General features: G+C 38.5%; 2 protein-coding genes across 18 annotated transcripts in view; one reads left to right on the top strand and one right to left on the bottom strand.

Annotated features, from left to right (window-relative positions):
- The window catches only part of LOC121958441 (microtubule-associated protein tau-like), a 58,558-nt gene extending 52,257 nt beyond the window's left edge, over window positions 1–6,301 (top strand). For 13 of the 14 annotated variants that reach the window (XM_042507359.1, XM_042507365.1, XM_042507367.1 and 10 more), the window contains one exon: window positions 2,152–6,301. In XM_042507359.1, the coding sequence (XP_042363293.1) occupies window positions 2,152–2,349 (198 nt within the window). In that variant the 3' untranslated portion in view covers window positions 2,350–6,301. The remainder of the gene's footprint in view (window positions 1–2,151) is intronic. The other variant, XM_042507357.1, reaches the window with a different exon arrangement.
- LOC121958440 (KAT8 regulatory NSL complex subunit 1-like) overlaps window positions 5,103–25,335 on the bottom strand; it is a 50,045-nt gene continuing 29,812 nt past the window's right edge. For 2 of the 4 annotated variants that reach the window (XM_042507350.1, XM_042507349.1), the window contains exons 4-15: window positions 24,029–24,112; window positions 20,358–20,467; window positions 19,137–19,278; window positions 15,286–15,451; window positions 13,666–13,821; window positions 12,278–12,487; window positions 11,973–12,127; window positions 10,377–10,501; window positions 10,164–10,221; window positions 9,031–9,143; window positions 8,694–8,946; window positions 5,103–7,555 (exon numbers count right to left, since the gene is read on the bottom strand). In XM_042507350.1, the coding sequence (XP_042363284.1) occupies window positions 7,343–7,555; window positions 8,694–8,946; window positions 9,031–9,143; window positions 10,164–10,221; window positions 10,377–10,501; window positions 11,973–12,127; window positions 12,278–12,487; window positions 13,666–13,821; window positions 15,286–15,451; window positions 19,137–19,278; window positions 20,358–20,467; window positions 24,029–24,112 (1,785 nt within the window). In that variant the 3' untranslated portion in view covers window positions 5,103–7,342. The remainder of the gene's footprint in view (window positions 7,556–8,693; window positions 8,947–9,030; window positions 9,144–10,163; window positions 10,222–10,376; window positions 10,502–11,972; window positions 12,128–12,277; window positions 12,488–13,665; window positions 13,822–15,285; window positions 15,452–19,136; window positions 19,279–20,357; window positions 20,468–24,028; window positions 24,113–25,335) is intronic. The other 2 variants (XM_042507351.1, XM_042507352.1) reach the window with 2 other exon arrangements.

Below are 25,335 nucleotides of genomic sequence, written 5' to 3'. Positions count from 1 at the left end.
TTTTTGCCATACTATAGCCTTGCTTTTTGGGTCATTTTTTCGACATGCTAAATTATGGTGTTTTTGGCATTTTTTCCATGTTTTAATGCTATGGCGTATTTGGCATGCTATTTTATGCTGTTTTGAGGTGTTTTTAGCTGTATTTTGGACATGTCATGTTTTGACCTTTTTGCCATACTATAGCCTTGCTTTTTGGGTCATTTTTTCGACATGCAAAATTATGTTGTTTTTTGCATTTTTTTTCCATGTTTCAATGCTATGGCGTGTTTTGGCATGCTATTTTATGCTGTTTTGAGGTGTTTTTAGCTGTTTTTAGGACATGTCATTTTTTGACTTTTTTGCCATACTATAGCCTTGCTTTTTGGGACATTTTTTGCAACTTTCTGTGCTATGGCATGTCTCGTTGCGCTACTTTATTCTGTTTTGAGCTGTTGTTAGCCTTTTTTTAGGATGTGTCATATTTTGACATTTTTGCCATAATATAGCCTTGCTGTTTGGGTCATTTTTTCAACATGCTAAATTATGGTGTTTTTGGCGTGTTTTCCGTGTTTCAATGCTATGGCATGTTTTAGCATGCTTTTTCATGCATCTTTGCGGTGTTTTTAGCTGTTTTTAGGCAATGTCATTTTTTGATGTTTTTGCCATACTATAGCCTTGCTTTTTGGATCATTTTTTCAACATGCTAAATTATGGTGTTTCTGGCCATATTTGCACGTTTTAATGCTATGGCGTGTTTTGGAACACTTTTTTATGCAGTTTTGCGGTGTTTCTAGCTGTTTTTAGGAAATGTCATTTTTTGACGTTTTTGCCATACTATAGCCTTGCTTTTGGGTCATTTTTTCGACATGCTAAATTATGGTGTTTTTGCCATGTTTTCCATGTTTTAATGCTATGGCGTGTTTTGGCATGCTATTTTATGCTGTTTTGAAGTGTTTTTAGCTGTATTTTGGACACATCATTTTTTGAATTTTTTGCCATACTATAGCCTTGCTTTTTGGGTCATTTTTTCGACATGCTAAATTATGGTGTTTTGGGCGTTTTTTTTTTCCATGTTTCAATGCTATGGCGTGTTTTGGAATGCTTTTTTATGTAGTTTTGCGGGGTTTTTAGCTGTTTTTAGGACATGCCTTGCCTTTATGGTCATTTTTTCGACATGCTATATATTATTGTTTTTGGCGTGTTTTCCATGTTTTAATGCTATGGCGTGTGTTTTTGAATGCTATTTTATGCTGCTTTTAGCTGTTTTTAGGAAATGTTAATTTTTGCCATTTTTGCTCTTTTGGTCATGTTTTTGATATGTCAAATTATGTTGTTTTCAGCAGTTTTTGCCAGCTTTCTATGCCATAGTGTGTAAAGGGATGCCATTTCATGCAGTTTTCAGCTGATTTAAGGTTTTTATGGGACATGTTATTTTTTGACATTTTTTTCAACGTCATATTATGGTGTTTATGGATGTTTTTCCAAAATCGTATCATATGGGGTGTTTTGGCATGCTATTTCATACAGTTTTCAGCTCTTTTTGGGACATGTCATATTTTGACCTTTTTCATTGTCAGTCATTTTTCGACATGCTATATTATGAGTATTTGAGTTTTTTAAAATGGGCTAAAACAACATATAGCCTGTAGAGACATAAACATCATTATTTCCCATTTCGCAAAACGGCCAAAAGCTCCAAAGTTAGCATGTCGTCAAAAATGAACCAAAATCTTTCAAAAACTTAATAGTGTATTATGTTGTTAAAAATATTATAGAATCGTTTTTCGTCAAAAAATATCACAAGAAGTCATAGTATGTCAACAAATGTCCAGTAAAAATATTATTAAACACAATATGTCGCGAAAATGCTCATAAATAAATGAAATAGTATGTGTTAAAACATATATAATGATTAAGTATGTGTGTGGCGGCCTGTAGCTCACCAGGTAGAGTGTGTTTCCTGTACGCTTCAGACTTCAGCTGTCCCCAGGTTCGAGTCCGGCCTGCGGCTCGCGTCATTTCCTCTCGCTCACACCTTTCCTGTCCCTCCAACTTTCCTGTAAAATAACACAAAAAGCCACACAAGAATAATCTTTAAAAAATGCTGCAAACATTGAAAGATACAGAAAATCAGAGCAGCATGTCTCACCTTCTGCTGTGATCCGCCGACAGATTGAGAGCCACAAACTCAGCTTCCGCGAGACGGCGAAGGCCCGCACTGACCACGGCGCCGAGATCGTCTCTTTGGAAGACTCCCCCCACCAGCTCAGCACCGTGTCCTCCTCCGGCAGCATCAACATGACCGACTCTCCGCAGCTCTCCACACTGGCCGACCAGGTGTCCGCCTCTCTGGCCAAACAAGGCTTGTGAACGCGCCCTCCACCTCCTCCACTTCCTCCAACCACACGACCACGTAGAGGAGTTTGTGATGCCTTCCTCATTATTTTCACAGGACTTTTTTCGCTACCCATCACTGCTGATCCTTCACTAACCTATGAAACTCTTCTTCAGGCATTACTTGTAGAGAGAAAAAGATTAACAAGTAGGCCAAAATGTATTTAATTTCTCTCTGTGATCTCTTAATTTGCTATTTCTACCTTTTGTAAGTCTCCCTTTAAGAGTCGAAGCAGAGCAAATTTCTCCCTGTGAGTCTGAGGATCTTCATCCTGGTCAAATCTGACGTCATTCAACACTTGGTTTCCCGTCACATTGACTGTAAACCCTTTAGGAAGTTAAGTTCCCTTCGCTGGGTGTCCCGGTATTTTTTTTTTGATAAAAAACGGAGGTTCAGTTTATGCAGAAAGAACAGGGTACGGCGAGGGTGTGTCGGAGATTGAAAACCGAAAGTAGCGATTTTTTTTTCTTTTTCGTCAAGGCAGAAAAAAAGCTTTCAGACCTCAGTGCTGTCTTTGCTTTGTGTAGTCCCGACACGACGAGGGTGTAACCTAGTTTAAAAAAAAATCAAAAATAAATTAAAAAATCAGAACGGCTAGAGTAGAAACTTGGTTTGTGTTGGGCACAGTTTTATAATCGTACTCTGTGGATATATGACATGTATTTGATATGAAGAAACATTTGTATCGTGCCTGCTACTGTCAGTGTTAATTTTTTTTTTTGTTACTGCTGTATTGTAAATGCGCTCAAGCTTGAGGAAAAATTAACCTTAAAGTGTAACTTTCATGGCCAAATTATTCAGAGGAATAGAGGAAAGTTCTTCATCGATTACTAGTATTTAAACTGCTATATGCACATACAGAGGTAGGTAGAAAAACATTCATCACGGTTATTGAAAAGTATTCTTAAAGCGAGGCTACGTAACGATTAGATGCTAAATGCTATTATTTATCATTTAGCTAAAAGTCATGAAGTTCCCATAAACCCAGTAGCAGCGAATAAAATCCCATCGGTGTGTCTAAATAAAGGTGCTTCTTACAAATTTGACTTTTTATTTAGAAAAAGAAAATTATTTCCTCTCTCCAACGTTACTTAGTCTCACTTTAAAGGCTGGAAAAAAATGTAGTATTTTAAAATGTACTCCAGAATGGATATTGCAAAGTGGATGGATGGATGAAGGATGGATGACGGGTGGATGGGTGTCAGGTTTTTTGGGTCAAGTTGAGATGAAGGAAAACTGCGCAGTAATGGGTTAATAATGCGGCGTGGCAGTTTTAATCATTACATCTGTGTCTGTACCTGAGCACCGAACGCAGGATTCATCACGACGTGACTCGGCTGGTTGTTTTTTTATCTTCGGAGGTGAAATACACGCGGAAGTTACATGGCCAAAAGTATATGGACACCTGGAATACGCCTAAATGTTGGTTTTTGAGCGACTAAGTACGATATTTGCTTCAGTAACAGCGTCCGCTCTTCTGGTTTTTGGGTTTGGCGTCACGTTTTGAGAAACATTTTGCGCTCTTTTTGGCTTGTTCGATTTGAGTACTTTCTAAAGGCCTAAAGAGGTGAAATAATCCATCATTTCACAGGCGTAAAAGCAAATATTAGCGAAAAACACGCAATAGTGAACACAATTTGCCTAAAATTAACCAACGAAGGCAACGAGAACGCGCCAATCAGAGCTGAACTGGAAGTTAGCCGTTCAGTTTTCGAAAGTCTGCCGCGTGCTTGCTGTACTGGCATTAAGCAAAAGTTAGCAGAAAATATGCAAAACTAAACATGACTTGCTTAAACCGAACCAACGCAATTAAGGCAACGAGTACAAGTCAACCAGAAGACGAGTAGCGCCATTTTAGGACAACAACAACAGAAACGGTCAGCAGGTCCTGAAGAAGCGCGCCAAGCTTTAAAGCCAAACAGAGAAATTACAAGTTTCAGGTTCATCGCAGTACTGAGCGTACAAAAACTTGCGAAATGGCTCATTTTCTGATCACAAGTTAATTAATTTGATCTGAGAACATTTCAAAAGTTTACAAGAACTTCAAGATTAAATCATTTTATCTGATTTCGAGTTAGCGGAGGGCTAAACCAAAAATTTGGCTCGCGAAAGTAAATAATGTGAGAGATTTGGCTTTTTTGCACCAATTAGCATATGTACCGCCTGTAATTTATCTTAATTGGAACTTAAGGCATCTACTGAAACTATGAAAAAACAAAACACGAAAATTGCAGTAACCTATCACGGTTGTCCACAAACTTTTGGCCACATAGTGTATTCCATATCAGGAGACAGGGCTGCAGATCAGAAAGGATGTGAGGGAGTTAAACTGTTTACTGTAAAGATTTTTTTTTTCGTTAAATGAAATGAATGCAACCAGCTGTTTTCCTCAATTTCTAACGAGAACAACGTTCCCTTAAAAATATACACGTGCTCAAAAAAACCAAAAAAAAACGTCCTAATGTTAATCAATATTCCTGATCAATCATCACTATTACTCGCATTAATATTAAGTGAAACAACTTCTTGCATGCACCTCATGTAAGAGTCTGCTTGTTGCCTCCCCTTTCACAAAGTGGTCTCTTCGTATATCCTGTTTTATAATCGCTTTCTGGATTTGGAAGATCGAGACTTAAAGACAAAAAAAAAGGTTATTAAGAGTCGAAGCACTTTGCACCCGGCCGTGTACGTTTGCTGCCAACGTAGATATAAAAGTTTTATCTCTATGATCGCAAAGATGCTCATTTCAGTCTGCAGACAGGACTTAAGGGTGTGCTTGCAACATTATCTGCATGCTAAATTTTGATTTTTCTCAAACAGACCACATTCGTCTCAGCGTGCAGGACAGACGTGAGTGCTGAGGGACGGGAGCCGCTCCCAGAGCGTGAAGGAGATTAAAGTGTGCGGTATAATGTGCTTTTTTTCGGTGGGTCCTCTCATGTCGGAGAGGTTTTTTTCTTCTGCAGTAACAAAAACTCATCACCCTCTTTTTTTTGGTTACTTCTGACGCTGTACAGTTGTGGAAATGTGATTGTTCTCGTTATTGTGCATTTGATCAATAACTGGTTTATGATGATTCTTGTTGCTGTATATGTGTATTTGAAAATAAATGCTATGAAGTCACTGTTGTTGTGAAAGACTGAAACACAAGAAGTGTCGGAAATCACTCCCCGTTCACCACCTGCTGCGTTCAAGTCAACGCCGACATTTCATTTTGATTGTTTATTTAATTGCAACGCAAAGTTGAATTTACTCGCCGTACTGCACCAAAAACACAATTTACTCGCTAAATTGCACCCACAGTTAAATGTACTCAGTATATGGCGCCCAAAATTGAATTCGCAGCAGTTGAACTGATACAAATTGTGTCCAAAATTTGAAATGTACTGCTCACTTGAGTAAATATTTCCGGGGGTGGAGGACGTGATTTCCGGCAGGTTTTTGAAAGACTTGAGGCCAGAACAGTTATGCCAAGTTAAACATAAATGTTTTAATGGTACTATTTACAAAAAAGAAAAAAAAACAATTCTGCTTTTTGATTAGGTTAACTGCTGCAACAATCGAACAGGTACATTGACATCTTGCTTAAACTACAAAAGAAAAAAAAACAGTGATTGAATGGCTGTGGCATAAAAAGGAGGTGTAAAATGAAAACAACCATAGTCTTTTTTTGCATAGCAATTAGTTACTTGAGGGGGAGGGGGAGGGGGGGGGTGGTTATGATGTCGGTGGGGTGGCAAAAAACAAAATTTATCTTGCGACAGTAGATCTGATCAGAGTGGAACTATTGAACAGCAGAAAATATTCCCTTAAACTGTAAAAACCTGAGCTCGGGGTGGCTTCTAGCTGAGAGCTGCTACATTTGAAATGTTTGCAAGAGAAAAGTTGTCAAGTTGAACCAGAAAAAAGAGGAAGTGTGGAAGGGGGGGATTTAATTGTGTTACGTTTTTATTTTTGCCACAATTTTTCTAATACAGCAACGACTGTACGCAAAGAGAGTGAAAGTAGCAGATGGTACAATCATCCCCGTCACCTGCCGCTTGTTTCTTTTTTTAATACGTGGAAATCTTACGGTGTGCTGTTGTGATAAGACTTACATTAGCATGTTTTTGAAGCATGCAGCAGCGCTTTTTCTGTCGGGCAAGTGCTTAAAAAAAAGACACCCCAGTCCTCTCTATGCCACCAACCTCTTAAAAAGGGAACCGAGGGAGTAAGGAGAGACGGCTGGGCGAGACAGGAGCTGGACACTCTCCGTAAGGAATGATTTACTATTAAAAAAACAAACACAAAGAATGTGTTACGCAGGAACAGACCGAACAGATACAAATAAAACATGTCAGGAATGAAAAAACAAACAAAGAAAAGCAAACCAACAAAAACTAGACTTGGCAGTTGGAGAAGTGCTCTGGTGATTTCAGGCGACCTCTAGAGGGAGACGGAGGGGGGCCACATCTCAAATGTACCTGTTTATTTGGATGAGGAGGAGGAGGAGGAGGAGGAGGAGGAGGAGGGGTATTTTTTCTTGTTTTGTTATTTGTCACTCCACTAAAAATGTACATGGGAATTACAAGCAAACTAGTCAATAGAAAACACCCTTTGGCCATATTTTGAGGAGTCCGCTACATAGTGCGCTACAAGTGTACACGCGACATATGAAACACCACTAAGCCCCCATGTACATTGTTTAGCCTACTACAGAAAACATTTTTTGTAACGTGTTGTTTTATACTTTTTTTTTTTTTTACATTTATCCTTTTTTTTATCCTGTGACAAAAACAAGTGTAGGGAAAGGCTTCTATCTCCATAATGTTCACTAAAAACTGTGAAAAGTATTAGACTGATGTTTGAATATCAAACAACAGGAACCCATTTAATATCTTATTCTGCTTTGAGGTTCTGCTTGTTAATGCCAGAGAGGAGCTGTGGGTGTGGGGGGAGAGTGTGGGGGGGCCTCAGCCTGTCAGTCATTCATCGGTGGGCGGCGGAGGCCTTGTGTTTGGGGCCGCCGTCGTCGTCACAAGGCAGCTCCATGTCGTCCGAGTCCAGCCGTCCGTAGGCTGTCGCTCGGCAACCTGAGATGCTGCGCATTCGGGGCCTGATGTGGTGGTCGCTCTCTGGCTCTGGCTCTGGGGCCGGGTCTTCAGGTAACGGGAAGCTGCGACGTTCCCACGGCGCCACCGTCTGCAAACGTGAGAAAACATTCATTATAAAAGACCGTAAAAACATGGCTCAGCATTACAAAAGTCAGTCATATACTAATATGCTTTTTTTAAAGTCAAAGTACAGTATGTCAAAATGTAGTATGTACAAAAATCAGATTATGTCAAAAAGGTGAGAAACAGGATGTTAATACAGCAAAATATTAATCAAAGTACAGGACGTCTTTTTTTAAATAAATAATTAAGTATAACACGTCAAAAATGTAAGAAAAAAAAGATAAAACATGTTCATTTTAAGTCGTAGTTCACTGTTTTTCTTTGAAATTGTCACCGTATCGAATGTTTTTAAGGTCACAATACTGTATGTCAAAGACAGTAAAAGTACAGCATCTCGATTAGAAGTCAGTACAGTGTGTGAATTTTTTAAGTCATTTTACAGTATTTTAAAATGTTTTACCAAAAAGTCAAAAGTATGTTATTTTTAAAAAGGGTTGCAGCAAAGTGTGTTATTTTTTTCCAATCATACAATCGTATGTCTATTTTTAAGTAATAGTATGGTATGTAAAAATTTAAAAATTTAAATTACTTTAGTATAGTATGACATTTTTTCTTCAGAGACAGTTTGTGTTTTTTTTAAGTCGTACTGTAGTACGTCTTTTATGTATGGTCACAGTAGTATAGTGTGCAACTATTTCTTTGGAGTCATGGCAAAGTTTTTTTTTTTTTAAGAATAATAAAATGTATGTTAGAAATTAAAAAGCCAGTTATCTTTTTTTCCAAAAAGTGCTCGCATAATATGTGAATGTGTTTTTTATTTCTAGTCTTTATACTGTGTGCCATTTTTTCTTATAAAGGTTTACTGCAGTATATCTTTTTTTTGAAGTCGTAGTATATTATGTTAGAAAAAAAAAATTTTCTTTCAAAAACTCATATTATAGCACATTGTCCAAAACAGCATGAAAAAGTCATAGTGAGACATTTTGAGGGTTTGGATTCAGAACCTGCAGAGTCCGTAGTTCAGACTTAAATCTCACGTGAAAACAAACGTTACCTGCAGCGTAAAAGCAGAAAGAGCGACGATAACAGAAAAGATGTGGAAACGCTCCTCGCAGAGCAGATGTTTGACCCTCTGAGTGAACTTCACTGATCAGAGCACGTACCCTCTCTTCGAAGGTGAAGTCCGGCGTGGAGCACCGCGTGTCCTCGCTGGACAGCAGCCGGTGGGAGTCCCGTGAGCAGGGCGTGTGGGGGTTGGAGGCGGTGTCGGGGCTGGCTGGACTCATGGGTGACGGCACGTGGCTGTAGTCGTGGAGCATGGGGCAGTGGCTGGGGTCCGGGGACGCGGGCTGAGGGGTGGGAGGGTTGGTCCCGCACAGCAGCGGCGTGGTGCGCCCGTCGACGGATTTGTACGACCTGAGGGACAAAACGAACGACGTCACGTCTACAGTCTTCGATCAGAAACGACACGTCACTGCGTGTGAGGCTGAAGCTAGTCACCTGCTGCCCCTCCTCTTAGCAGGAGCCAGGGCCATCCAGGTCCAGCGGGAGCGCTCCTGGTCCTCGTGGGGCTGATGGAGCTGAGTGAAGGCTGCGTCTGTCAGATCCTCCACCTAAAGACGCACAAAATACCATCAGGGCCCTGAAAGTGAGCTCACTTCAGTCCAGGACCCAGATCTGATCAAGTCTATCACAGATCTTTGGCCTCTGGTTTTCTGGTACCAAATTCACTTATGAACATCCCTGTGATCAAACATGGTGTCCCAGCACAGAAGTCCAGGGACAAAAACCCAGTCTGGTTCAGCTCCAACAGGCCGTCCTCCTAATCACGCCCCTCCAGGTTTCTCCTGGATGTTGAAGTCCCCCAGAAGAACTGTGGAGTCTCTGGTCCGTGCCCTCTCCGGGACACCGCCCAGAGACTCCAAAAAGGCCGGGTACTGTTTTTCAGGCCTGACCGCGCCCCATGGGCCACGGCTTGGCCAGCAGACACTCAGTGGTGAAAGTGAAATCAGTATTTTTAAGCCTCTGAAGATCTCAGTGTGTTTGTTTCCATCGTCTCTTAAACTGAATTCATGCTTTTGATTTTACAAAAAGAGGCAAACTGAAGAGGACATCTTTGGACACAGAAAAACTGCACTGGGCAGCGTCACTACACATTTAAGAGAAAGATATTTAAAGTATGAATGAAAAAAAACACTCAGAACATTTGTAAGTAAAGGAGGTGAACCGTTGCTGCTGTGCTTTGTGTATTTGTGCAATATATTTATGCATATGTGCAATTTTTATTTATGGTTGCAACATTTTGTTCCACGTGCACTGTTTTGTATAACTGGAATGACAATAAAGTTGATCTAAGTGAAACAGATGATTGTTGATTACACATCAGTTTCCACTCTAAAGATTTAACCCTGAAGGCGTCTGACCACCAGGTGTCGCCGTTCTCTCACGGCCGTTCTGCATTACTCAGTTTAAACATGCGCTTCAGTGTGTACTCATAATAATTTCATGTACCTCAGAAAGCACCTGCACATTTGACCAGTGAATAATATGTAACATGTGGATCCTAATTTAAAGAACACCTGATGAATTAATCTTCCCTGAGACTCAGAAAGAACAAAGACGCGCACACTCACCTCCCGTTCGTTCTCCTCCTCAGTTATTGGCTGAGAGAAGATGTCCACAGATCGCCACCTTTGCAAACACAGAGAGAGGAGTGAGAAACCAGCGGACACAAAAAATCCCTCCTGGAAGATTACAGCTGTTTTAAAAAGGGGACGCAGACGGTGACGGCGAGGTTTAATCCGTCAGTGAACGGCGGGACAAACATCACGCAGGCGTTTATTCACCTGGGTGTGAGAATCTCTTTGTACTGCAGCTTCTCCACTCTGGTGGTGGCAGCCACAGACATGGGGATTACGATGTTGTTGATGTCAAAAGAGCTTTCCCCTCGCCTCCTCTTAATGGGCTGCTGCTGCAGGACAAACACAAAAGTATAATATTAGGATTCACACACAGGAACACGGGGTTTACTCAGCATTACTGTGACAGCTTCAATAAGAAATCTTTACAGGGCAGTTTTTTACTGCAGGAGGATTAAAAAATTAAGTTTCACTCGTCGTTATAATTCATCTGTCAGTCAGACAGAGAGATGTATTATGTTAAAATAACAAACGTGTACACTGATGCTGCATGAGTCACATCATGAGTTCACCAGGGAACACACACTTTTGGAAAACTACAGAAATTCACCGTTTGGTTCATTTGTTTATACATTTGTCTGAATGGCTTTTAAAATAGTGTTTATTTGTTTGTATGGTTTTGTCAGTGCTTGAATGTACAGTCCAAGTGGCTTAACACCTGATGATTTCACTTTATTTATTAAAAAAATAATAACTAAAAAAATATTTATTTATCAATTTTAAAAACCCATAAACCATCATTATCATAGCAAAAACAAAGACTACACAGTAAGATCATACACCTCTATTTATTTTTTATGTTTCATTATTTTTGATTTTATTTTCAGTTCAGTTTAATATAGTTTCAGTTTGTTTCAGGTGTGGACTTCGCTCATTTCAGTTTAGTTCTTATTAATAAAATGTTTAGTTTTAGTTTCAATATTATTTTTAGTTTATTATTATAATTAGGGATATTTTTCAAGGGCAAAATTAAACAAGTGTGTATAAAAATACAAACATTTTGTGAAGGCAGTTGACCTACAGTCATATAGACATCCCAGTCTCAATAAAATGTGCGTCAGTCTTTTCTCATACTTGTGACGATTAGACGACAAAAAGACTGAAACTTTTGTATATTTACTGTATTTCAGTTGTGTAAGAGCATAATATCATTAGTTAGTTTTTATTTTTATTTCAGTGAACAAAATGCTTTTTTTCATACCTTATTTTAGTTTTTAAAGAAGTTTTAGTTTTACTAGAACAGCAGTGAAATGTATCAGACTAAACATTATGTTCGACATGTTTTCATGATGCGTCACTAGAAAGGGGATTTTTTTTTTTACTACTCAGCTGAATCTTTTTCTGCTTCGGAAACCGCAAGAAAACCAAAACAAACCCACCACAGCTCTGAAGTTTCACTTTTGGTTGTCCTGTCTACTCACCCACGTTATCATCATCATCTGCCGTTTCAACTGCGTCTTTAGGATATTTAGACACTTTGTCTAAATTTTGCAATATTTCTTAGCAAGTGTGATATCAGCCGACACACTTAAATCTACAGACAGGTCAAATGTCTCACGTCTCAGTGTCAAAATATTAAAAACACCAAACTTGCACTCAGAAATAAAAAGGAGCGTGTCATGGTGCAGGATTTGTTTTTTTGACAGGACTGGGCTTGTTAAGGGTTGATTTAAATAACAAACAAACGTGTTAAATTACTGCAGAAGCAAACAAAAGGTGAGACGTGGTGCGGAGTTTCCTTACAGGTGTGCTCGGGACGCTCTGGCTGCCGGAGCCCAGCGGTGTGGAGTTCTCTGAGGACGTGGACAGCTGGCGCGTGATGGGGCTGTGGAGGGACGAGTGCATGTTGGCCAGAGTTGGGCAGGGGCTGCTGGAGTCCAGGAACAGTTTCGGGGAGGCTGGAGGACAGGAAACAGATTTTAGAAGACTGCTCGGTCTCCTTGACAAAACCCTTTTAGCGAGACAACATCAATCTCACATTAAAGAGGACATTAAGATGATTGATGCCGACAATAAACCACTCTGGACTTCATTCACAAAAGACTCACTGTCAGTCCTGTCCAGCGAGTGCTCTCTTAATCTCTTGCGGCTGTAGTTCTTGTCGTAGGGCCCTAAGGGGGTGGAGTGGCCCTGCAGCCGCTCGGTCTTGCACACGGCCTGGCCCTCGAGCCTGGGTGTGTTTAGCACAGCGCTGCTGCTGCTGTCCACTGTCCTCGGCTTTTCTGCGCGGTTCTTATAGTGGCCCAGTCCTGCAATACCAGAATCCGGCCACACGTTTTCATTATGAGGAGAGTTAATGCAAGTTTTTACAGCAATAGTTTAGAATTTAATTCTTTTAAAAGGACATGCGCTGGATTCACAAGATCCACTACACTGAGTAAATAATGTGTGTGTGTGTTTGACCGCTGGAATTAAAATAATGAGAGCTCCTGTAAGAACATAGGTTACTGCTGCTGGAGCTGAGCAACAACAGCAAAAGCAAATCCTGTAACTGTCTCGACTCTGAGGCCTCGTGGAAAATAACAGTTACCAGGAAAAATGCCACCGTGAAATAAAAACAGCTGGAATAAAATAAAAACAACTTTCAATAAAGTGGGTTTCAGTGAAAACAAGCAGAATGAAATCACATTTCTTGGTAATGGCCCGAGCTTTGGGAAATTTTTGACTTATTTCACAATTTCATGGTGATGTTTGTCTCGGTTTATTCACATGATTATTCATTTAATCGTTTCATGTGGAAATTTAAAAGGAATACTTCACTCACAAAATTATCATTTGTATCAAGCCTCATTCGGACTGCACAAAAAAACAAACAAAAACACTATCACCCGCTAACATCTGGCTTTTTAATGCCATGAGAATGCGTACAATCTGCACTTACACCTAATTTCACACATAATTTCAGCTCCTTAACCTTCGAAATGCAATGACGCACGATCACTAATTACTGTCCATCTCCTCCTAAACAGAAAAACATGAATCCAAATACATCTACACCGAGTTAGAGATATATAAAGAGAAGTATCCACTGTAAAGTTTTCAAAAACCTCAGTTCCTGCTGTTCACTGTTCACCTGTTCTCCTGCCTGTCTGTGGCGCCGCACGGACGCACCAACAAAATAACAAACGCGCACACACACGCAGGTGTGTCTAGCAGGTTTACCCATGTTTGAAAAACCTGCATGCATGTGCTAATTTTGTTGTGAAAGCGGCATTAATGAGTTGAAGGTAACAGTGTGACTGACTGACCTACAAATTGTTTTGTGGGTGAAAAATCATTTTAATATCACACAGTTTGGGGCTCCATATTAAAGTCTTAAGTAACATCAGACATTTAATGGATATTAGAGGACCTGCAGACAGCTCCTGGACTATTACTGTGCAGAAATGTGTGTCTGCTTGTTACAGAGTTCATTAAAAAACTCGTTTGTACTTACTGACTGCCATGAGTGAGTTGGTGAACTTGTGCTTCTCTTTGGACGAGGACAGCTTGTGTTTGAGGGAGAGCTTCTTCAGTGGTTTGCTCCTCTCCAGTGACTTGGTCTGCCACTGGCTCTTCATCACCTGCTGCAGACGGAGGCCTATACAAACGTCTGAGGAGCAAGTAAACAAAGAAGGGTTTAAGTCAGAAAACACTTGATAAGATTATCTGCGGCGGATACTTTAGATCTGCCATCTGTAGTTCGACATTAGTAATTCACAACGGCATGCAACATTAATACTAAGCTACAGGCGGTCTACTACATGAGCGTCTGCCAAATTCGCCGTTGTGTTGCGGTTGTAAATACAACTTGGTCTCAATTATGTATCAGCGTAATGCATTTGGGTCAAAACAAAACACAGCTTTGATTTGTGTGAATTCAGAGTTATTTAAGGAAGACAATAAAGTTACTGTGGCTGTTAAACCAACCTGAATGATAAAGGAGCCCAGCACTGAGAATAAAACACTCATGGTTCCTGCGGCTTAAAGCAAGTTAGATTTAAGACTTTTAGGACTTTTTTAAAGCCACCTTTTTTTTCATAACCAAAACTGAAGATAGATCATTATTTTGGCCAAATCTTTATTATGAATTAAATATTAAATTTCTTTTGTCTAGTGAAAAAGTTTTGATTGTCTGCATCAAATGTTGAAATAAAAACTCCTTTTTGAGTGAAACACATAGAAGACAATCATAAAAGTATTGGGTTTAACAACACAAGTACGAAATAAAATATTCAACAGCTTAAATGACGAGTTTAACCCTTTGAGACCTGGATGGACATAATTTTTCTTGTGCTGCGTTCAGATGCCTCTAACAATTATTTAAACCTCTGAAACCAAAGAAAAGTAGTTTTAGTTAAAAATACCCAACAACACAGGTACAAAGGGGAATTTGTACCTTGGCAAGAAATGTCCCACAAATTGTAAGATTTAGTAGAAAATTATTTTGTTAAAAAGCTAGGGAAATATGTCCAGAAAACTATATTTATAATTGTCATAATTACATACTTAAAATTGTACTGCAAAATTATTATTTTTACAACTTTTTTCCAAGTCATTTTCTTGTTTGTTTTTGTTTTTCACTACTTTAGATAATTTTTTAAATAAATATTTTACTAATTTCTTGATAATTTTTGGTAGTTTTTTTAAGTTGCTTATTGCCTTATTTACATGTTTTTGAAAGAAATCGAGCAAATTTGCTTGGGGTTCAAAGGGTTAAAAAAAGGGAATTTATTAAATTACTTACAAAAAAAAAAACTTTGAAATTTTACAACAGAACATCAGTGGAAATGATTGATAAAATCCTACTTTTCATATCTGAGCATTTTTAAGACGAAGTAATTTTAATATCAATTAAGGCCTTATTTTAGACGAATGAATTCAATGCCTTTTAAGACTTTTTAAGGACCTGCAGGAACCCTGGAACATTCTTTAAAGATTTTCAGTAAATTCAATGTTTTCTCAGAGCTTCCTGTGGAGAAGTCTCTCTCGGCCACTCCTTGTTTGTCTTCCCCTCCAGATCTAAAGAAGGAAATGGCTGCGTAAACTTCTCCGAGCGCGGAGCAGCGGCACTGACCGTCAGGGAAGGAGAGGATGGGGTGGACGCCAAGATCCAGTCTTGACAGGCGCTCCAGGGTGGGCTGCTCAAACTGAGGGTCCTCTCTGGGGGTGGGCCAGCCACCACACATCACACAGCTGGGGTTAACCCTGCAGTTACACTGGATACAGCTGCTCCTCTGGGCCTGCGGGGGGACAGAAAATCACGTCACTGCAAGTATTCATGATTCAAATTCTACGTTCAGACAACTATGAAAGTACATATTACTCAGCGGGGAACATATTTTCCACAATTTAATGCACCACAGGAATAAAGTGAGTCAGTGCAGAAAACATTTCCCTCTCTGAAGCCACTGGCATCATGATCACAGAGTACTTGCATTTTTCAGAAACTGTTTTAATATTAGTTTTTCTTTGTAGCCACACGCAGACCAAAAAAAAAAAAACAAAAACAATGATAAGGCAGAGGTACACTTCCTGTCCTGAAACCATGTTTGTTTTCTTTCATTTCAAAATATTTTTTATTGAGTTTCAAGTGTTGTGTCAAAGCTCATTTTCATTTATATTAAAGTGTTATGAAACTATACTCACATACATTCACAAATATAAGATAGGTGATATTTATTTGTTTTGTGGATATATGTGTCTTTCATGTCTATGATTACGCAGGTGCTGAGCATGTATGTTTAAACTGGCGTGTGAGCCTTTTTAAAATGTATTTATTTTTTTACTTTATCTCTTTATCTTTATTTATTTTAGTCTTTTATTCTTAATTAAATTGAGCTCCACTCAGATAGTGCAACTGAATTTCATTACATGCACCTGTACAATGACATCAAAGGTGTTCTGATTCGGATATACGGCTGTATTTTTTATCTTCAGATTTCATTATTATTATTTTCTGGGTGTATTTTGAGATTGGAAATGCATTTTTTTAAAAGGACTCATTTTCAAAAAGAAAAAATTAAACATTAAATCTAAATTGACATAAAAATTAATGTATACATACAAAAGAAACATGTGGATGCACACAGATAACGTTTGTTTTTTATTTTAAATCATAGAAGTTCATTTTTTTAATACAAATTGAACTTCAGTTGCCAAATAGAATAATAAAATAAACTGTTTTTTAAGATACATTTTGCTGCAATAAAAATGATTAAACAGACTGACATTTTTATCTTATTAAATAAAACAGATGTTAATAAAGTTTCTCTTTGGGATCATAATTTGAAGTTGAAAATTGTTAAGAAATCAAAATACATGTTACAGTCAGCATATTGCGAAACGTTTAAAATTGCAATATTTTGGTATATTTACCAGTATCATGATAATATCATATTGTGGGGCCTCTGTGATCCCCTTCAGCCAAAATAAGATGGTAAATATACACAGAATATATATATTTTTTTATTTAAAATCCTGCATCGCTACCAAAAAGACATTAAAATAAATCTAAAACAGCAGTAACATAGTTCAGACGAGGCAGGCAAACATTGATTTTGTACATTTATCTTCTTCCAAGTTCTTTCCATTTCCCAAACCTCTCTCCTCTCCCGCTGCCTAACCACCTCACACTCATCAAATATATCAAACAGACGACTCAGAAACGTCTTTGTACACGGTGTGATATGAAGGGTTGCCAAATTGTATCGTATTGAAGGAGTCTGCCCTTTAAAACAAATCTTATCTTTTATAAATGTATATACTGGTAAGATGAAATAGCCAGGAGGAAGGACCCTGTTTTCTCTGTGACATCAGAAGCAGTTTTTAGCTGTGATGAAGCAGTAAAATGTATTTTTATTCGGTTGTGGTGAGTCTTCTAAAAGCTTCAGACATACCAAGAATAATTATTAAAGATCTGGCTCTAGTGAAGCATTAATAATTTGTGAGATGTTGTTAAAGATATCAGACAAAAAAAGATGCAGCCGTGGGGAAAAACATAGAAGATTTGCCTCTGAGGAATAACATTTATAACATGTGGGTGACATGTTTGGACGTAAGCCTGGAGTGATGTCTGAAAGTCTAAATTAAAAAAATAAATGCCGTTTTATATCGCACTTCTAAGTGTGCTGTTAATGTGAGGTGCACTACAAAATGAAAAATTTAGGCATCGAGTGCTCAACACATCTTACATGAAAGCATTTTTAGACTTAATGACCCACTGAGCCCCGAGGCGCTGTGTTTGGTGGAGGGAAAAAAGCCCATGTTTCTGTTTTCCTCCACTAAACTTGTGAGTTGTCACAAGGGTTACTTCCTGTCTTTGTTGTTTGCCCCAGTTTTTCATAAATAAGTCAGCCGTCTCTTGTTTACTCAGCTATTAGTTTACTAATCAGAGAGAGCAGCCTAAAACACACAAGATATTGTCCCAAAAAAGGCCATTTTACAAGTATCAAAGCCCACTGACAGAAACAGACACTCGAGGTTCCTTTAACCCCGTAACGCCAAAATCTGCAAAATAACACGCATCATTTTAGAAAAACATGACATAAATAACATAAATATGAGAAACATATTTACAAAATCAATGGATGCTATTGTTTATCTTTGTGCTGCTGTTGGATAGTTAATACGTTTATACGTCAAGACGTCAGAACGCGACTTCACACAACCTGCAAAAATTCCCTCGCCTCTTTTTTAAATTTTTAATATTTGATAAGGTTTGTCAAGAATCCACAATATTTTTTGTGTTTTTTTTGGTCATTGTGGAATACGTTTATCAAAATTGATTTGGTTTGTGTTGCAGTTGTAAGTTCGTGGGTCAGGATGGTGGTCAAAGATGCATCTTTTCTCTTCTCATTGAAAATGAAAATGGTTGAACAGACAAAGAAATTGTTTTGTAAGTGCAACTTAATCCTGTTTTATTTAATGAATAAAAGACTATTAAAAAGAAAATATGACTGTTGAGTTATTATTCATGATATATCAGTGTTCCTGCAGCGTAAGGCAAGTTAGATTTAAAACTTCTACTTTTTTTTAATGCCACTGTGAATGAAATTTAAGACAATTTTTACAGAAGCCACAATTGAAGAAAAATAACAATAGCAACATCAATTTCTTACGGATAGGGACAATATGTCAAAATATTTATTTAAACATAAAAAATGACTTTTATGGCAAATTTAATGTGAGAGGCATTAGCTAACTAAATATTATATGTATGTATTAAAAAAATAAATGTTACCACATATTGGGAGATTTTAAGGTTCAAGGTTCCATGTGAGTAAATAAACAGAAGTTTTGCTCAGACCTAGGCCCAGCATTGCAGTATTTGAACACTTACCTAAAAACGGAAAGAAATTTGAAAACCCTTAAATTTCTGCATCAAACGCCTTCTACAACACCTAAAAGGTGGAAAAATGCTCATATTTTTCTATATTTGGGCCTTACAGGGTTAACGTGAACGCCCTGCACGATTTAATGATGATGAGTTTGCAGGATTCGCATGCTCACATATATAAATGACCAAGCCATCTGCAGAAAGAGCGAGCTTAAATCCATCAGAGGAGCTGAGGACGATGAGATTGATGTGGTGACAATGTGAAGCAGAATCAGTTCTGTTTGTTTTTTAAATGTAGGTTAAACAAAGAAAAAAAGGAGGTAAACACTGAACATCACTGCTCGTGTGGCTGTGTTGTGTTTCTGTGTGCAGAGCGGGGTTACAAATGACTGTGCGCGTCATAATCTGGGGAATAATGTCAGCGAATCCGAGTGAAACGCAGACTTTGATGATCCCGTGCTGAATGCGCCGAACACAACAAAGAAACGGGGGCTCATTTCTAAATCGCACGAGGTCTCCCGGTGATGCTGGTCCCACGTGAATAGGATTTACGACTAAATAAAACACAGCTGTCCGACGCCGACACTCACCTTGCCGTTGAGGTTGGGCACAGTGTTGGGCTGAATGAGCCGCCGTCGCCGACAGCTGACGAGCGGTCGTGTACGCGCTGCCACACACGTGCTGTCGTAGGCTGACGGCTGCTGGTGCTTGGTGTCTGCACTCTCTGCCATCCTGTCACGAAAACAACCAACGCAAGAGTTTAAATGAGGTCACAGGTGAAAATGATAACTTTTTTTTAACCTTAACAGAAGTGACTTTACAGATGAAACAGACAGATGGTTAATTTAGTGTGTGAACTAATATTCGGATATTTAATGCTATATAGCTGTAGGCTATACAGAGGAGAGTATTTTCACCGCTTCGCCTTTCCATCAAGCAGCCCATTTAGACGAGGAAGCGTTTTACGGCTTCAGTTCCCCTTTTATGCTTTCATCAAAGCCACCAGACTCCATTGAGAAAAACAGCAATTTTAGCTCAGAGCTGCTGGTCTACTGTTGCCATGGTTAGTTCTTATTTTGTGTTACTGTGTGACTATGACCTTTAAAATGTTAGTTTGGATTCACCAAAGTCTCACAATAATGCGAAGAAGCTAAGTCATGGGGGCAGCGTTAGACGTGCAGCTCCTGTGTTCAGCGATGTTAAATCACTGTTTTTCTCAGTGGAGTCTGGTGGCTTTAAGGAGAGCAACACAACAGCTTCATTTTCTCTTGGAAACCACAGTCTGACATTTAAGTAAAGCCGTGAAAATACACTCAATGCAGCACAGACATCAACTGATACTGATATTTTTAGGTGGGACTTTCTTTAGGTGGCTAAAATATGTTTGTTACTGCACCCTCCACAGCAGCACATTACTTAGTTTTCATGTCTAATTCCAGCCTGCTTCTCCAAACTGGGGGCGTGCTGGCTGACATCTACTGTTTGTAATATACTGTGTATGGAGAAGTACCTCACAAAACCCAGGTTAAAAAAAATCAGAACCATCCCTTTAAATCCTCACATTTGAGAAGATTTAACCAGTAAATATGTAGCACTTTTGCTTTAAAAATTACTAAATTGATTAAATAATTAGAAAAATAATTGCCAATTACATCTCTGTCCATTACTCAGATTAATCACGGCAGCTCAAAGCAGCACCAGCATCTCATAATTACAAATCCAAGGAATCTATAATCATCGAGAAGCGTTTCTCAGAAAGCAGATTCCCCTCTGGGACCCTGAAATGAGGTTATTAGTATTATCAGCTGTACCTGCTGAGGACGCCGTTGACGGGCTGTGCGTTTTGACCTTTCCAGGGGCCGGGCTCCGTGTTGGCGATGTGGGCGGTGCCTGTGTGCTCCAGCCGTTCTGAACCAACATCCTGCATGGACAGATAAGACAACAGCCAGTGAGATTACACGTCGTGTTAACTGGCACAGCAGCGCGGGCTGACCAGCAGCAGCACTTAGAGAGACGCAGGATATTTAAGGAAGCGACTGAAGCGCCCTGCTCCTCCAGCCTTCAATTATTCAGTCCAGATTTGTGAAAAAAGGGCTCTCCTCTCCCAAAACTTAAAGAACCTATTCTGCACTGTCATCAGGATGCATGGCTGGGAGCTCCTTCTCCACACGCTTTCACACACAAATGAACGCAATTTCATGGTTTCAAACAAACTTAGGTTAACTCAGGTCTTGTCCTCATAGTTTAGATTTTTCATTTCATTCATTCCACACTTGACAGTTCCCTATTTTCTTTATTATTCTACTGTTAAAGCAGAGTATTGTTATTTTCTGTCTTATATAGAACCCTACAATGTCAGATGTTTATATTAAATGTGACAAAAGCTCCAAATAGTGAGGTAAAAGCAATCTCTGTGAGCAAAAACCTTAGGGTAAAGGATTCTGAATATTCTGCTTATATAATCGACAGTTTTTATCTACTGTAACAACAAGCTGACGTCAGCTCGTGACAGATTTCTTTAAATGGTCATCTGCTCCATGCATACTGCTGCATCAACATGCTAACTCTCTTATTTGCAGATTTTGATCATTTCTCCCTTATTTCGGATCATATTCCAGCAGGAGCATGTCCGGTTGTGACAATTGTTACTGGGCTTTTTTTTTTTGGACGGGGGCTTAAAGTCGAGATGAAGTGAGAAGCACCTTTAAGGGGTCATATTCATGCCATGGTTTCTGTGGCCTCAAATCCTTGTTTCCATTTTTGTCTATTTTTATTCTTCTGTCATCCTCATAGTGGGCCCCTGGTTGCACAAGAGTAGGGGCCCACTGTGCACTTTCCAGGCTGTAAAAGACCCTTTTTGATCACATCCTCAGCCATACTGTGCACCGATTTTACAACATATGCCTCATTATATGCAAATTCTTTATTTTTATATCAAAATCCAAACGTTTTTTTCCTATTAAAGAAAATGTGACAGGCTTATTTAGGCTCTTAACAGCCAATTTCAACAAATCACGACATCCAAGCAGCAATCAATCTGCTACTTTTAGCCGCACTGAGGTAAGACTAAGTTAGTTAGCAACAACAACAACGCCAGCACATCTTTGACTCCCCAAAATAAAGTGGTTACTGGCCCTCTGGCAGGAATTTATTCATTTTGTGAGAAGTGGCACAGAATATTCACAAGGCTTATTTCAGTAGACTGCTTCAGTATTACTACGGGCTTTCTTCTCTCTTACTCTGACGGATACTACAACCCCGTCGGCGTTTCACCGTCAGAAGCTCACTGTTACGACGCCCACTTTTCAACAATCTCATCGAATTCCTCCAAACGTTTTATCCCACCTGACTAAGCTGTTTCCCTTGGATTATGTCACGATACCGGAAATAGATACTCTTGATAAGAGACATTAAATTGGGCCGTCTCAGTCAGAGCGTGAATACGGGTATTTCAGCACAAACACGAAGAGAAAATGTGTATAGAGTGTTTAAAATTAAGTAATTTCAGTTCTTTACCAGAATCTAGTCTACTTTTTATTTTGTAAATCTAGAAAAAATAGGAGATGGAACTCAACATTGAAGTTACAATAGAAGAACGGTTTAATATGTGCAAATCACAACACATTAGCAATCCAAAGACATGGAGGGAGTCTGGGTGGACAAATTTAACACGATAAACAAACTGGTTCACAACAATCATGTAGTTGGATATGTGGAAATACAAAAGCAAACCACACATACATTTTTTGGGGATGTCACAAGTTATACCAATTCTGGGAGGATGTGAATGCTACAATTAAAGCAATTTTGGGATATGCAATACCTAAGGAATTCAAAGTTATGTACCTCTGAAATATAAATGATTGTGTTATGGACTATTAAAGATGTCTGACCACAATATTATTGATTACAATCAAAAAAGCAATAAGAAGACTGACCCCCCTACTATGGAAAAAACATTTTACCAGCTTAGACTGAGAGAAGATGTTTTTGATGGCAAATGGAGAAAAAGGATGATGTCGGACACTGTGGAAAAAAAACTGTTGTTTCTCTGAAAAGCACTCTGTAACCTTGTTAATAAAAGTTCTACATAAATAATTATTGTTATTGGTCGAACTTTAAGAGACTGGATACACATATATGCACTTCTTTCTGTAACACCTGAGACATGGCTGCTTCTCTTTCATGCTTGTTTCTGTTTTGTTTTTCTTTCTATTTCTGAGTTTAAAAAGAAAATCCCAAGTTAATATGAATGGAATTTATGGTTGTGTATACAAACTAAACCACAATAAATATTACATTTTAAAAAAAAAAAAGTGTTTTCTTAAACATAAAGGCATGTAAACATGCTCTGTTAGAAACCCAAAATCTGCATTTGAACATGAAAAGCAGCATGAAAAGTCCTCTTTAAATCAATAAAACACCAGAATCGTAACACTAAACGAGGTCAACATGAAAACTGACTAATCAAAACACGGCTGTCCACTGAGATAAGATGCCACACCTGCAGTTTTGCAAACATTTGAATAAACGGCTCAAACACATCCAGAGAAACCAGCTCATCCTGTAATAAATTATTTGGCAATTATTTGGATATGATTGTTGTTGTTGACGCACTTTATTACACAAAAAGCTCTCCCGTCTGATTCATTTAAGACCTCAGGGGCTGAGGAAAAAGAAACAATTTCCTGTGAACGTTTCACGTTTCGATTCCAGCAGATGCTTTGACTGACACGAACATGCTGAACGCTTCATTGATTATCAGGTATCTATGAATAAACGTGTGAGCGCACAGAACAGTTAACAGCTCACATTCACCTGCTGATAAAACAGCTCACGCTCAGACCGTTAAAGAGAAGAAGAAACGCTGGTTAATCTAATATTTGCCTAGAACTTCATACATTTAAATGCTGAAAACTGACTTATCCAATTTCATTTTCATAACAAGCATTATTCATTTTGTTCACACTTTGCTGGTAGGTTAACTTTAATGGAGTGACACGATATTCAAACAGCATTTGGATGTTAAAAGCTGTTAAAAGCAAGATTTTGTTTTTTGGAAAGACTTTGCTGCAAGAAATTACAGCTGTTTTTTTAAGGCTCATTCTTGCTCTTAACGTAATTTATTACACATTAACTGTGAGTACTTAAAACAAGTGCTTCTTTCCCTCTAATGGCCGTGCAATTTTGTTATAGTTACCACAATCACCCGATAAAAAAAGACAGATAAATTCAGTGATTTCTGTCACAGTAATCACAAAAAAACCTCCTGCTGAGATTTACTGACGACAATGCCGCACAAAATGCTCAACGCTCAATAAGAAATGCCACACAAGAGACAGTTAACTAAAATATCAAACTGTGAAAGGAAAAACATTTTAAGTGACCAGTATGTTTTGAGGCCGCTGATGTCACAAATCAAAAATCTCCAAGAAACAGAATATGGCCAAAGCACAGCTGTACGGTTTACTTTTACACCTACCTGAGTATTTACAGGCTCCGTCTTCACTTCTGTCCCACCTGCAGTCACTCCGCTCGGGGAAACACCACCCAACTCCACTGAGCCCTAAAGACGAGAAATAAGACTGTTAACTTCAACAGAACTTGAACAGAACAGACATAGCTCTATTACATTCCAGTTTTTTTATTGCACTGGGTACAAAATCCTATACTTTTCAAGATTCAAGATTCAAAACACTTTATTGTCTATCATATAATGATAGAAAATTGCCTTTGGTGGTTCCATAGATCAATATAAACACGTGTGCAAAGCTACATTAAAAAAAGGAAAGACTACTGTGGTTCGTTTATAGTAAGTTATTATAACTCATACACATTAAATAAATCGGCAACAAATTTCGGTACCTGAGCACATCAGGGTGAGTATAAAGAGAGATCGAGACTACATCACCTCTGCAGCGTGTTACAGTGAGTCAGGGAAAATCTCTAACTGCACAATGTAGTTTATCAGTGTTTTTACGAATTATACATTTTACTTTCTGTCAACTCTGCAGCAAAATTACTTCCACCTCCAACAATAGTCACAGAGCTTTTTTCATCATTAAGTTACTTCACTCGCAGCACTTTCACTATAGAAGAATCTGGTGCCACCATCACCTACTTCATGCCTACATGATGCAATGACTTTTTTGGGAAAAGATCATAATCTCTGTAAGCAGTTTGACCGCCAAATTTTACAGTAACTGGCAGCGTCTGATTAACTGTGTAAAGAGTCTCTCTTGTGACTATCTGGGTGAGATGATAGTACATATAACAGCTGAAGCCTCCACTTTGGCAGAACTCTGAAAATCGGCTGACTGTACACTACAGCGACCCATATTTATAGACTTTCCTCTCTCTTAATTTTTTATAATTTATTTATGTATTTTATCTTAATTTATTTATACTGAATAACATTAAATTAAATTGTATCCCCTTTATTCTTTTCTCTAGTTTACACTGACTTACCTCAGTCATTATTTTTATTAATAAATGCTATGTGTTGTTATGTGGTTGTTATATTTGTTATTATTCCTCAACCTCGAAGGAGAGTGGTTTCAGTGGTGCAGGTTCATTATTGGAATAACTTGAAATGACTCTTAAAATGCTAAAAAAAATTATAAAATTTATAAAATATGTTCACAGAAAAAAAGTAACTTCACTCTTCACAGTATTTATGTAGTTTTTTTCTTTGACATTTTAATGATCACCTTAGTGTCTTTTAACAGTTAGCCAAGCTGGCAACCACAATAAGGAAACAAAGCTTTGCTGCACGCTTTTGCAAGACAG

This window comes from Plectropomus leopardus, chromosome 19 (assembly GCF_008729295.1).
Source record: "Plectropomus leopardus isolate mb chromosome 19, YSFRI_Pleo_2.0, whole genome shotgun sequence".
NCBI lineage: Eukaryota > Metazoa > Chordata > Actinopteri > Perciformes > Serranidae > Plectropomus > Plectropomus leopardus.
This window is presented reverse-complemented; position numbering and strand designations above follow the sequence as displayed.